This window comes from Pleurodeles waltl, chromosome 12, assembly GCF_031143425.1.
Source record: "Pleurodeles waltl isolate 20211129_DDA chromosome 12, aPleWal1.hap1.20221129, whole genome shotgun sequence".
Taxonomy (NCBI): Eukaryota; Metazoa; Chordata; class Amphibia; order Caudata; family Salamandridae; genus Pleurodeles; species Pleurodeles waltl.
In genome coordinates this window covers 663,071,679-663,084,064 of record NC_090451.1, presented here as the reverse complement: position 1 = coordinate 663,084,064, position 12,386 = coordinate 663,071,679, and the positions used below count along the sequence as shown (strand labels likewise).

The 12,386-nt window shown below is 44.9% G+C and overlaps 1 protein-coding gene across 2 annotated transcripts in view; it reads left to right on the top strand.

Annotated features, from left to right (window-relative positions):
• GBA1 (glucosylceramidase beta 1) overlaps positions 1–10,735 on the top strand; it is a 69,702-nt gene extending 58,967 nt beyond the window's left edge. For both annotated transcript variants that reach the window (XM_069218428.1, XM_069218429.1), the window contains exons 10-11: positions 6,711–6,827; positions 9,431–10,735. In XM_069218428.1, the coding sequence (XP_069074529.1) occupies positions 6,711–6,827; positions 9,431–9,536 (223 nt within the window). In that variant the 3' untranslated portion in view covers positions 9,537–10,735. The remainder of the gene's footprint in view (positions 1–6,710; positions 6,828–9,430) is intronic.
• Positions 10,736–12,386: the final 1,651 nt, after the last annotated feature.

Here is a 12,386-nt window from a genome sequence, read left to right as displayed (position 1 = left end):
AGTGGCTCTTCCACTCCAAGGGAGATGCTGGCTGGTTGACAAAGTGCTGGCAGCCCTCCAAAGCTTTTGGCAGATGCACAACTGCTAGATGAGTCAGTCCGGTGATCGTTGGGACAGCAGCTGGTAGGCAGGGTTTGGCTGGTCCTCAGTGCTTGCAGTGGTCGGCTCTTCTTTGTCCTCCTTTTTCAGTCCGTGGAATCTGAGTTTCTGGTACCAGGGGCACCTAAATACTCAATATAGGAGCATTTAGAGGAGTGTAGGGTAGTAGCCAATGGGCTACTTACCTCTTGGGTGACTACACTCCCCTATATGACCACTTTGTGTGGGGGGAGGGAATAACCCTGTCTCAGAATTCCTAGTTCCACCAAAAACAAAATGGTGGGATCCTTCCTTCGTGGATCACATCAGGCTTTCCCACCTTAGGGGTGTTACTAGCCTGGTAGTGCAACATGCCTCCTGGCATAGCTAATTTCCTGCCTGTCCTGGTGCAAATGGGCAAGGGGATGGCATCTCCCACATTGAGGTAAGTCAGGATCGCATATCAAAGGCGGTTAGGGGGCATGGCACACAATGAGTGTGCCATGTCATGTTCTCACTCAAGACTTGCACCATGACATGCAGTCTGCAATGGCAGGCTGTGTGCAATATGTATGGGGGTCCGTTAGGTTGGCACAATACATGCTGCAGCCCTTAGGAACCCTCTTTAGTACCCAGGCCCTAGGTACCAGGAGTACCGTTTACCAGGGACTTACAGAGGTGCTAAAGTGTGTGCTAATTTGGTTACAATTAGACAGTGTTAACTTGTTTTTAGGAAAAAAAAAAAAGGACTGGCGCCAGGGCCTCGCTAGCAAGGACGCAGTGCACATCAGTCGAAAAGCACCAGTACCAGTGGCAAAAAGTCGGGGTGACATGTTAAAAAGGGGCACTTTCTTACACTGATGTCCTCATAACATACAAGCATTGAGTTCAGCGTCGGTGGCTCTCAGAATCCTGAAAGAGTAATGACAACTGGAGTTGGAAGCAATCTTTATGTTTCTGAGATTCTTTCCTCCCTCACTTGAAGAAAAAATGTTGGTTGGGCTGCAGTGGCAACCCATCTTTAACATTTCATATTACCAGGCAAGGATTTATTTATTTTTGCACTGTATCGAAATCCAGATAGTTACAGGGTCTTTCCAAGGAGATCAAGCCATTGGCGTTTCTCCAGGTGAAATTCAAGAATACTCATATGGACTTAATGAACAGGCTCGCTTGCTGAGCCCATGCATTTGAATTTCACCTGGAGAACGTTTTGCTCCACTTGCAGTGATGGATGTAATTTACATTAGGAGGAATGTAAAAGGCTCCTACTTTGGGCCGTATTTATACTTTTTGGCGCACAACTGCCAACGCAGTTGTGCGTCAAAATATTTAACGCCGGCTAACGCCATTCCAAAGCACCATGCGGGCGCCTTATTTATGGAATGACGTTAGCCGGCGGAGCTGCCTGGTGTGCATCAAAAGAAATGACTTACACCAGGCAGCGCCGGCGTAGGGGAAAATGGAGCTTGGGCGCCAAAAAATGGGGCAAGTCAGGCTGAGGCAAAATGTTCGCCTCAACCCGATTTGTGCCATTTTTTTTTACTCCCAACCCCCATTTAAATGACTCCTGTCTTAGCAAAGACAGGAGTCATGCCCCCTTGCCCAATGGCCATGCCCAGGGGACTTCTGTCCCCTGGGCATGGTCATTGGGCATAGTGGCATGTAGGGGGGCACAAATCAGGCCCCCCTATGCCACATAAAAATAAAAATACTTACCTGAACTTACCTTCAGTTCCCTGGGATGGGTCCCTCCATCCTTGGGTGTCCTCCTGGGGTGGGCAAGGGTGGCAGGGGGTGTCTCTGGGGCCATGGGAGGGCACCTGTGGGCTCCTTCCGAGCCCACAGCTCCCTTAACGCCTGCCCTGACCAGGCGCTAAAAAATGACACTAAAGCGGCTGAACGTCATTTTTTTTGACCCGCCCACTCCCGGGCGTCATTTTTGCCCGGGAGTATAAATACGGCGCACATGCCTCGGAGTCATTTCTTAGACGGGAACGCCTACCTTGCATATCATTAACGCAAGGAAGGTGTCCACGCTAAAAAATGACGCAAACTCCAAGATCTTTGGCGCTAGACGGGTCTAACGCCAAAGTATAAATATGGAGTTAGTTTTGCGTCGGATTTGCGTAAAAAAAAACGACGCAATTCCGGCGCAAACAGAGTATAAATATGCCCCTTTGTGTCCTGGATAGCTAGACTCACATATCTGGATAATAATGCCTTCCTGATCAGCTGAGGCATATTTACCTTGTATTTCCATTCCTGCATCTGGTAATCCATGGTCCTTGCCTAGCTGCAAAAGAATAAGCAACGCACAATATTTTTTTTTTTTTTTTTTAGGTGGAGTGCACAGCACTTTTTGACCTGTTGTAAGTATTCTGTGGGCTTTCAACCATGCCCATCTCACGCCCATCACTTTAAGTCTTTCGTAGGCTTGCTTTAAAAAAATCTCTTGATGTCATTGGTAACTGTTTTATCACAAACAGTTAGGAGCGCACCTGCCTGACATCCCAGCAATTAATCTGCCCCATTGCATCATGGTAGATGTAGTATCTTCAAAAAACGAACTCCATTAATTTTTAAATATTTCACCTTTAAGTAGGTACAGCCTTTACTGTGCATCTCTGGACACATGTGTTTCTGGGTTAGTCCCTTCTTCAGCAGAGAACATATTTGTGGGGTGCTGGGAATGCTGCCATAAATCACCCGGTTTCAGTACCTCTTTCCTGGCATGCTGGTGCCTGCTCCAGAGCTCGTCAGCCCAGTAGCTCAAGGGAGCCTTTAAAGTCACAAACAGTTAGGAGCGCACCTGCCTGACATCCCAGCAATTAATCTGCCCCATTGCATCATGGTAGATGTAGTATCTTCAAAAAACGAACTCCATTAATTTTTAAATATTTCACCTTTAAGTAGGTACAGCCTTTACTGTGCATCTCTGGACACATGTGTTTCTGGGTTAGTCCCTTCTTCAGCAGAGAACATATTTGTGGGGTGCTGGGAATGCTGCCATAAATCACCCGGTTTCAGTACCTCTTTCCTGGCATGCTGGTGCCTGCTCCAGAGCTCGTCAGCCCAGTAGCTCAAGGGAGCCTTTAAAGTCACAAACAGTTAGGAGCGCACAGTAAAGGCTGTACCTACTTAAAGGTGAAATATTTAAAAATTAATGGAGTTCGTTTTTTGAAGATACTACATCTACCATGATGCAATGGGGCAGATTAATTGCTGGGATGTCAGGCAGGTGCGCTCCTAACTGTTTGTGACTTTAAAGGCTCCCTTGAGCTACTGGGCTGACGAGCTCTGGAGCAGGCACCAGCATGCCAGGAAAGAGGTACTGAAACCGGGTGATTTATGGCAGCATTCCCAGCACCCCACAAATATGTTCTCTGCTGAAGAAGGGACTAACCCAGAAACACATGTGTCCAGAGATGCACAGTAAAGGCTGTACCTACTTAAAGGTGAAATATTTAAAAATTAATGGAGTTCGTTTTTTGAAGATACTACATCTACCATGATGCAATGGGGCAGATTAATTGCTGGGATGTCAGGCAGGTGCGCTCCTAACTGTTGGTAACTGTTTTATGTTTGTCCCGCTTTCGGACGGTTTTGTTACCGCCTTGCAGACTGACCCTGTTACATGGATTATTGCACAATTGCCGATATAATTCAGCATGGGCAAACTATTTCTTTTCTTTTGTCTCTCCCCTTCGTGATCCATGGTGTTTATAGTGAGAACAGCAGCGCAAACTCTTATCAGCGGTATTGAAGCGCTGGTCACATTGTTCGCACTGTTACCTAATCAGTCATTTCTTTTGGCTCTCCCCTTTACACTACATCGCTTTCACAAAAACACTTGTAATTGATAAATGCTGCACGTAAAAAAACACAGAAACCCTCAAAGCAGCTCTCTCAAAACAGCAGGAGAGCTGATACTACAATATTCACTGCACTTGGGAAACTCATCCCATAATGTTTTGCAGGCCATTACTTTTAGAAAACATTGTTGATCATAACTCAGCCTGTGGTAGTCCTAAAACATTGGGACCACCACGAAAATGTTAACGACAATGTGCTCTTGCTGTCTACATTATCGTTTGGTGCCCACACTAGGTTAGTGGGGTCACTGTCTTTTTCTCATGGATGGAACTTTTGTTCTACAGCTGAGAGTAGTTTGTGTTTTAAGGGTCTTGTTTTCCATAATCTCTGCTAGGATAGCTTTGATTTCTATTTTCTATGCACCGAAGATATCTGAACGTCATGTATTAATCCTGGGTCTGGGTCTTCTCCTGGTGTGCAGAAATACAGGCATAATTAGACACCGGTGTTGTGAGATGTATTTTTCAATTCTATTCAATCAAGGTCTTTGCTATGCACTTTCCACGTGGTTGGAGATTACACGGCAATTGTGACTTTCTAATACAAAGATGTGAACAGTAATAGTGAAGCTGTTGTGTGGGCTAAACGCATGCTTATGCTAAGAGTTGAATGGCAAATATCACTTACAACGCGGTCAGTGCAACAGAATGCCTGTTTAGCGTGCATGCCGTTACCACGTATATTCGTGGTGAAGGCAGAGAGAGCAGTCTAGCTGTCTGGGCAGAACAGGAAGGAGCAGAGGAGAGAAAGGTGAGTGGGGCTGGGGCCGGAGGTAGTTTTTAAGACAGGGCAGGGGTTGTTTTTAGGACAGGGACGAGTAGGTTTTAGGGATCCAGGATGGAGGCGGGGGGGGGGCGGGTAGTTTTTAGGAACGGGGAAGGTTTTTAGGGTTCAAGGTGGGGGGTGGTCAGGTTAGTCGTTTTAGGACAGGGTGGGGTAGGTTTTAGGGTTCAGCTTGGGGGCGGCATAGGTTTTAAGATTCAGGGCGGGGGGTTGGGGTAGTTTTTAGGACAGGGGTAGGTATTAGGGTTCAGGGCGGGGGGATGGGATAGTTTTTAGGACAAGGCGGGGTAGGTTTTAGGGTTTGGGGCAAGTTGTTTTTAGGACAGGGTGGGGTCGTTTTTAGGACAGGATAGGTTTTAGGGTGCAGAATGGGGGGTTGGGGTAGATTTTAGGACAGGGTGGGCTAGGTCTTAGGGTTCCGGGCCAGGGGGGGATCTGGGTACTGTTTAGGACACGGCTGGGTAGGTTTTAAGGTTCAGGGAGAGGGGGGTCTGGGAGTTTTTAGGACTTAGGGTGGGGTGGTTTAGGGCTCATGGGAAGGGGCAGTTTTAAGGGCTTGGTGGGGTGAAATATGGTAACAGGTGTAAGGGGGCAGGATAGAGGAGAATTTACCACGCATGTGCCTTTACCAAACATGCTTTTACAACTTAATTTGTTGTAAACGCATGCGTGGTAAAGACGTGGTTGTTGTTGAGACCGCGTTGTTAAGGCATGCGTGGTTTACGCATGAGTAATTCAATCATACAACAAGTTGAACTTTATTGGACATTCATTTTAATTGATCTCTTATGCTACTGTCTGGCTCTCTTCACTCAAACTTTAGATATTCTTTATAATCTTTCCCAGCAGGTATGGAAGAATGCTGATCTTGGACTTTGAATAATGTGTAGGCTTAACGACCTCTACTGGCTTCTGGCAGATCCAGACAGGCAGAGTGGCAGGGCTCAGCAGAGGCCTTGCTCTTGTAACATTTTTTCTAGTCGGGTACACTGCACTTTATTTTTTTCTGTATTATAACACTTTAAGGAAACAGTTTATTTTGGCCTCTGCTCGAAAGGCAGGGTTCTGTGCAGGTAAAACCGGCCTTGCTAGATTTACAGTTGTTACATCCCCCAGTAATGTTATAGAGTGGATCTTCTTTTGGCGGGCACTTTAAGACTTAGAAGGATACGTACAAGCAAAGTAGGGGGGGTGGAAAAGGAGAATGAGGACGAGATTACGGTGTATTAGGGTTATACACTTTTAATATGAAGTTTTTAGAATTAGTATTGTGGTGTAGAGGTTGATTAACTGTGAACATTGACATATACAATGGTTTTGTTTGTAGTTTTTGTATTTTCCAATCTATTTATGGGTTTTACTGTGTGTTTTTATGGATGGAAAATTCATCCGAAATAAACTACATTTTGAATTTGAATAATGTGTTTCCTACTCATTCACTCACTAAACACACAAAAAAAGTTCTACCCACTCTATAGACAACACGCAGTTCATCATTTTGATTGCGTGTTAATCCTCCCCGCAGTCTACCTGCAAAGCAAAAATCAATATTATGTATACAAGACCCCTTAACCGTACAGCAGCACACAATAGGACAGGCCACAGTAAACTGAAGAAACTGCAGGCATGTGTCTAGAAATATTTGACTGATGTGGGACTCTCAGTCATTTTATGAGGATTGACTTCTTTCCCCTTTGCCGCATACTGAAGCCCATAGGCAAAAAATGAGTGTTAGATTTGGACATGCATTTTTGTATGAAACCCCCCCCCTGAAGATACTTTGAAACTGTAGCCGAAGGCTGTATGTTATGCTAAATGATGGCTTTGGGGGAATGTTTTTGTCTTTTTGCCAATTGCAGGCATGTACATCCACTGAGTGAATGCACCTGAAATCTCTGGCTATGATAAGCAGCTCTTCTTGTGTCAGCCTATCTGCTCACACTCACTATAAAATACTTTTGTTGTCTGTACAGTAAGTTCGTCTCTGAGGGTTCCCAGCGGGTTGGTCTGGACTCCAGTGAAGCCAGTAACCTGGAGTCTGTTGCATTCCTGAGGCCGGACGGTGCAGCAGCGGTGGTGGTTTTAAACAGGTAGGTGGAATGGTGCATTCGTTAAGAACCTGTGTGGTTACATCAAGGAGTGGCCTCCCAACAGACTCCTTGAAGATGAGTGAGGAGTAACAAGAGTCATCTGTGGAAGGATTGGGAGGGGGGTTGTGGGGCGAGGTGTGACAGTAGGCAAGAATTTCTAGTTTGAGTCCCATTGTAGCTCACATGTGTGACCCTTTAAGGAACACTTAGGGCCATATTTATACTCCGTTTGCGCCGGATTTGCGTTGTTTTTTTTAACGCAAATTCGACGCAAAACTAACTCCATATTTATACTCTGGCGTTAGACGCGTCTAGCGCCAAAGTCCATGGAGTTTGCGTCACTTTTTAGCGTGGACACCTACTTTGCGTTAATGATATGCAAGGTAGGCGTTCCCATCTAAAAAATTGACTCCGAGGCATGTGCGCCGTATTTACACTCCCGGGCAAAAATCACGCCCGGGCGGGTCAAAAAAAATGACGTCCAGCCGCTTTAGCGTTGTTTTTTAGCGCCTGGTCAGGGCAGGCGTTAAGGGACCTGTGGGCTCGGAAGGAGCCCAGAGGTGCCCTCCCATGCCCCCAGGGACCCCCCCCTGTCACCCTTGCCCACCCCAGGAGGACGCCTAAGGATGGAGGGACCCATCCCAGGGAACATAAGGTAAGTTCAGGTAAGTATTTATTTATTTTTTATTGTGGCATAGAGGGGCCTGATTTGTGCCCCCCTACATGCCACTATGCCCAATGACCATGCCCAGGGGACAGAAGTCCCCTGGGCATGGGCAAGGGGGCATGACTCCTGTCTTTGCTAAGACAGGAGTCATTTCAATGGGGTTTGGAAGTTTAAAAAAATGGCGCAAATCGGGTTGAGGCGAAAATGTTGCCTCAGCCTGACTTGCCCCATTTTTTTGCGCCCAAGCTCCATATTCCCCTACGCCGGCGCTGCCTGGTGTACGTCATTTTTTTCCACGCACACCAGGCAGCTCCGCCGGCTAACGTCATTGAATAAATACGGCGCCCGCATGGCGCTTCAGAATGGCGTTAGCCGGCGTTAGATTGTTTGACGCACAACTGCGTTGGCGCAGTTGTGCGTCGAAAAGTATAAATATGGCCCACTTAAAGCCATAGATTAAGTTGATTGTCTACAACCTGCATCCCCAGTTCCTTAAATAAAGCAGTGGTTGTAAATGTGTTTTCTAGCACCCAGCCTCCGGTTACATACTGTCTTTTTAGCTTTCTATTTGGAAAGAATTGAGATATTGCCAAGGCTATTTTTTCTTAGACTTAATGTCCAGAACTTTGAGCTGAGTTGTCAGCTGGTTTACTTTTGAGGTTGTAGATTGTGTGGACGTTTGAGGCCCATGGGTTTAGGTGCCTGCTATTTTCCTTCTGTAATGTGTGGACATTTTGATTCGGGTTGAGTTGTTGACTGGTTTCCCTTTGAAGCCTGTATCTGTTTTACTTGATTTGGTTTCTTGCGGAAGTTCTTGGATGCTGTAATTTGGGTAGAGGTGCTTTTTTTCTTTTTTGAAGTCTGAGGATGCTGTGCTTAGGATTGCGGTGATGAGACTCTTTTATATGCAGCCTGGAACATTGTGAATGAGTCTTCAGGTGACCGTATTCATCACTTGGTGATGTTCATGGACTGTCATGGTTGGGTTAGGTTGTTAACTGGCATCCTGCAAAGCTCAGTGGCAACTCTGGATTAAATTTGGGTTGCAACCGTTTTCTTTCTGTGGTGATGGGATGACCTGTTTGAGGGGTGAGGTGTGGACATACCGAATTCTGAAGTCCATGGACATGTTACACTTGTGGTTGAGTGGGTTCATTCTTTGTTACTTAGGTTATAGTTAAGACGTTTTTAGGTGTAGGCAGTAGTTCTCCTGAGGAAGGTGGGTGTTTTGCTTGGGGTATAATGACGGCTAGTTTGTTATTGAAGAGAAAATATATATTTGGGGTATTTGCAGGTTTCATGTAGCTGTACATGAGTGCTGTGAGTTGACTAGAGGTGTATGTGGATTCGTGATTTTAATCTAAGGTATTTAAACTTGGGCCTGTATTTATACCTTTTTTGTGCCGCATTTGCATCATTTTGTAACGCAAAAACGATGCAAACTTGCAAAATGCAATTGTATTTTGTAAGTTTGCGCCGTTTTTGCGTCAAAAAGCGTTGCAAATGCAGCACAAAAAAAGTACAACTATGGGCCTTGGTTTTCAAACGTTGATTTTCTTTGGGGTATGTGGACACTGTTGTTGAGGTGTAGAGTGGTTTTCATTGACATCTGTAGATGTGGTTGAATCGTTGGTTGTTTACTGAGAGTTGTTGATGGCTTCCATTTGAGGTCACTGTGGTTGTGGTGTTGGTTTGCTTCCTCTAATGAATACGAAGGTCTGCGGTTTTGATGGGTTCCCAAGGTGAGTGGACAGTGGGTTTGAGGAGTTGATTAGTCTCCTGAGTGATTAGACAACACTGTGGTTGTGGTGCTGTTTTCATCTAGGATCACTGGACCACGTTCTTGTGCAATTCAACCTATTAGTATTTTAAAGTTAAAAAATTGTCATAACTCCACTGCCTCGTTTCAATTTCCTCTCTGCTTTTTGACCTGTAGAACTCCGGTGGATGTGCCATTTGTTATTTCTGACCCAGAGCATGGAAACATCAACACCATTTCTCCTGCAAACACCATCCAGACTTACCTGTGGCGACGGCAGTAAGGCGTGCCCAGGAGCACTGTGGCCATAAGGGCGCCCAGCTCTTCTAATACCGTGGATTTCTTGCACCAGGCAGTTCTCCAAATCTTGTTATATTTTGTTGACGTGGCAGAAATCGGGCAAGTGGAGTAGATGGGATTATATAGATGAAGAAGGTGGAGACTGTACCTGCGGACTTATAAGGAGTGTAAAAGATCATGCTTTAGTACCATTCATTGTTGAATCTTTGAAGAACATGTGGCATTTAACTATATGGTGCAGTCGCCAGGATCAGGGAGACCATGTAATGTGCTGTTCAGCAGTCAATGGAGTAATTACTAAGGGTCGGAGCACAAGTAACTTACTGGTATCTCTAACTAATGGACTGTCCAACAGGTTCACATATACCATTGGTGTCTGTATCTTAGTTTAACGAGTCCAACAAAACAAATCACCTGCTTGCTCCACGTGTATAGAAATATACTAACCAATATTGCACTATAGTAGAATGAGTCAAATCCTTTTCGCATGCATACTTTCTCAATGGATTATATCTGCCTTAGGTAATTGACAGTGTGTTTGGCACTTGAGCATTTGTTGGACGTACCTGGATTGCTCAACCCAATCACAGGACATAACTAAATCTCCTTCCCCCTCTAATTTTCATGGCCTGAGGATTTGTGGGCATGGTGTGTATCTGGAGGCTTCAGCACTTTTCCAGGGTATTACTGGGCCACAGCAATGCATGGTCAGTGTCTCTAGTAACGGTGGGCTTGTACACCACACACCTGACCCATGGAGCAAGTAATCTGTCTGTGATGCCTGACCAGGGTTGTGTATATTTTCAAAGCACTAGTTGAAAAGTAAAAACCTGGAAAATTCAGACTTTTGCTTCACCTTAATTCTGGGGTAAAATGACTTCATTATATGTTCGGGGAGTGTGTATTGCCACGAAAAAGGTTATTTTCCATTATCCAACAAAGCAGAGTAATGTGGGTATTTACAAGCGACAGTATCTTGCTGGGTAGTACTAACATTGTATGATTTATCCTGTTGGGCATTCTGTAGAAGCACGCAGGAGCTTAGGAAATTTTATTGGAAGCAGATTCTGGTAAAAATCGGTGGACCCTCCGTTACGACTCAAATGCTTTTCTGATTATGTTGTCATAAATGATCCTCACATTTAATTTCTTAGCACTACAATAAATGATTTTCTTTATTCATTTGTCAGTGCTTCTTTGTCTCCAGACCACCTCACACATTTCACAATTACATCCCAAGGTCTGGCTAAAAGGCAAGTGCTTGATTGTTAAAAATAAAAAAATTAAAAAAAAACCTAGCTGTCCTATTTTAAATTCAGCCCAACATTTGGAGGGAGCAGGTGATAGTGGGGTTCTCTCAGTACTCTAAAGTTGGAGATCACTGGTATAAGTTTGTTTTTTGAAACACTGAGCGCGCATCCTACTGTCATGTCTTTTAGTTCTCACCTTAACAGTAAAAGCTTTGCATTAGTGAATCACACATCCACCTTGGAATAACTTTTATGTGTGGGTGAAGTCTTACTGTAACCGTAGAAGATGCCCCTTTGTATTTGGCAGACCACGGGCTAGTTCCATACGAAAATTGAGCTGGCTTGTCGTGTGGACAACACAGAAATGAAGACTTGTTGTGTCTGACCTTAAACAATATGCCCTAGTTTATTTTCTTCCTGGGCAGTACGCTGTACATTGTATTGCTCTAGTCCACTTGTTGATGACTGCTTCTGCAGCTAATCAGTGTTTTGCTTTTGAGGTAAAGTACATAATCCAGAGTGACCTTATTTGGTATCATGTGTCTTCCATTATAAGACCAACAGGCTAGGACATAATCAACTCCACCCCTCCCCCAACTTAGATTCATGATGTGGGAGCAATAAACATTAGGTAAGAGGAAAAATTCCCTTCCAGTACATTTCTGATCATAATAAAACCCCTTCTACTTTGGCACCATCTATTTACAGTCAACTTTGACCCATTAACAACTTTTATTACATTTTCCTGCCTTTTGTATTATGGGCAATTTTCACCCATAGTGCATCTCGATTGAGCACACAAGTTGATAGCTCAACCATCAATTACATTTTGTAAAACTAGGTGGGTTATACCATTTGGTAGACTCTTCCTCTCACCTTAGTGGACTGAGACTAAGTAATTCCCAGCGCTATCTTTATTCTGACAAGGGGTAGGCAGAACTCGAGTTACATAAAAACTCTGCAAGATTCTGCAGAGTCCCGCAAGCGGGCAGATATCGGTCTGTTGTGCTGATTTCTAGCACCTGGAGGTTGTTCTGCACTGAGAAATCCGTTCAAACGGCACCACCTGGTGGCCAGAGAGCGCTGCTGCTTGAATTGGTTTTACTTCCGCAGGATTAAACTTTCTACTGGAGTGGTAGCTTTTCCACAGTGAACAGTCACGACCACCCGCATTGTGGAAAATCTCGCTGGGTGTCCTCTTAGTGCCTGAAAATCACGGTAGTGGACGCAGTTCTCACGCACGGCAGGATTTGGTCAGAACTCCATGTTACTTGCCTAACATCGAATGGCCAAAACTCCGCCAGAGGAGCAGAATTTACTGCCCTCCCCTAATCCTCATGTGTGTTCTTAATTGTGAGACCAAAAAATGAGTGGGGTTAGGGTAACTCTCAGCTGCAAAACAGTTCTTGTCGAGTTGGATGATCTAATGGCCTGCGTTCTAAATAGTTTCCATTGACACTCAAATCTTTTTGGGTTGGGGGTTTAACAATGAGAAGTCTCCATACTTCACATTTGCTCTCATCTGTTCTTACCCGAGACTGACACTTTGCCCTTCCTTCACATCCATGCCATTAGTTTGTCTC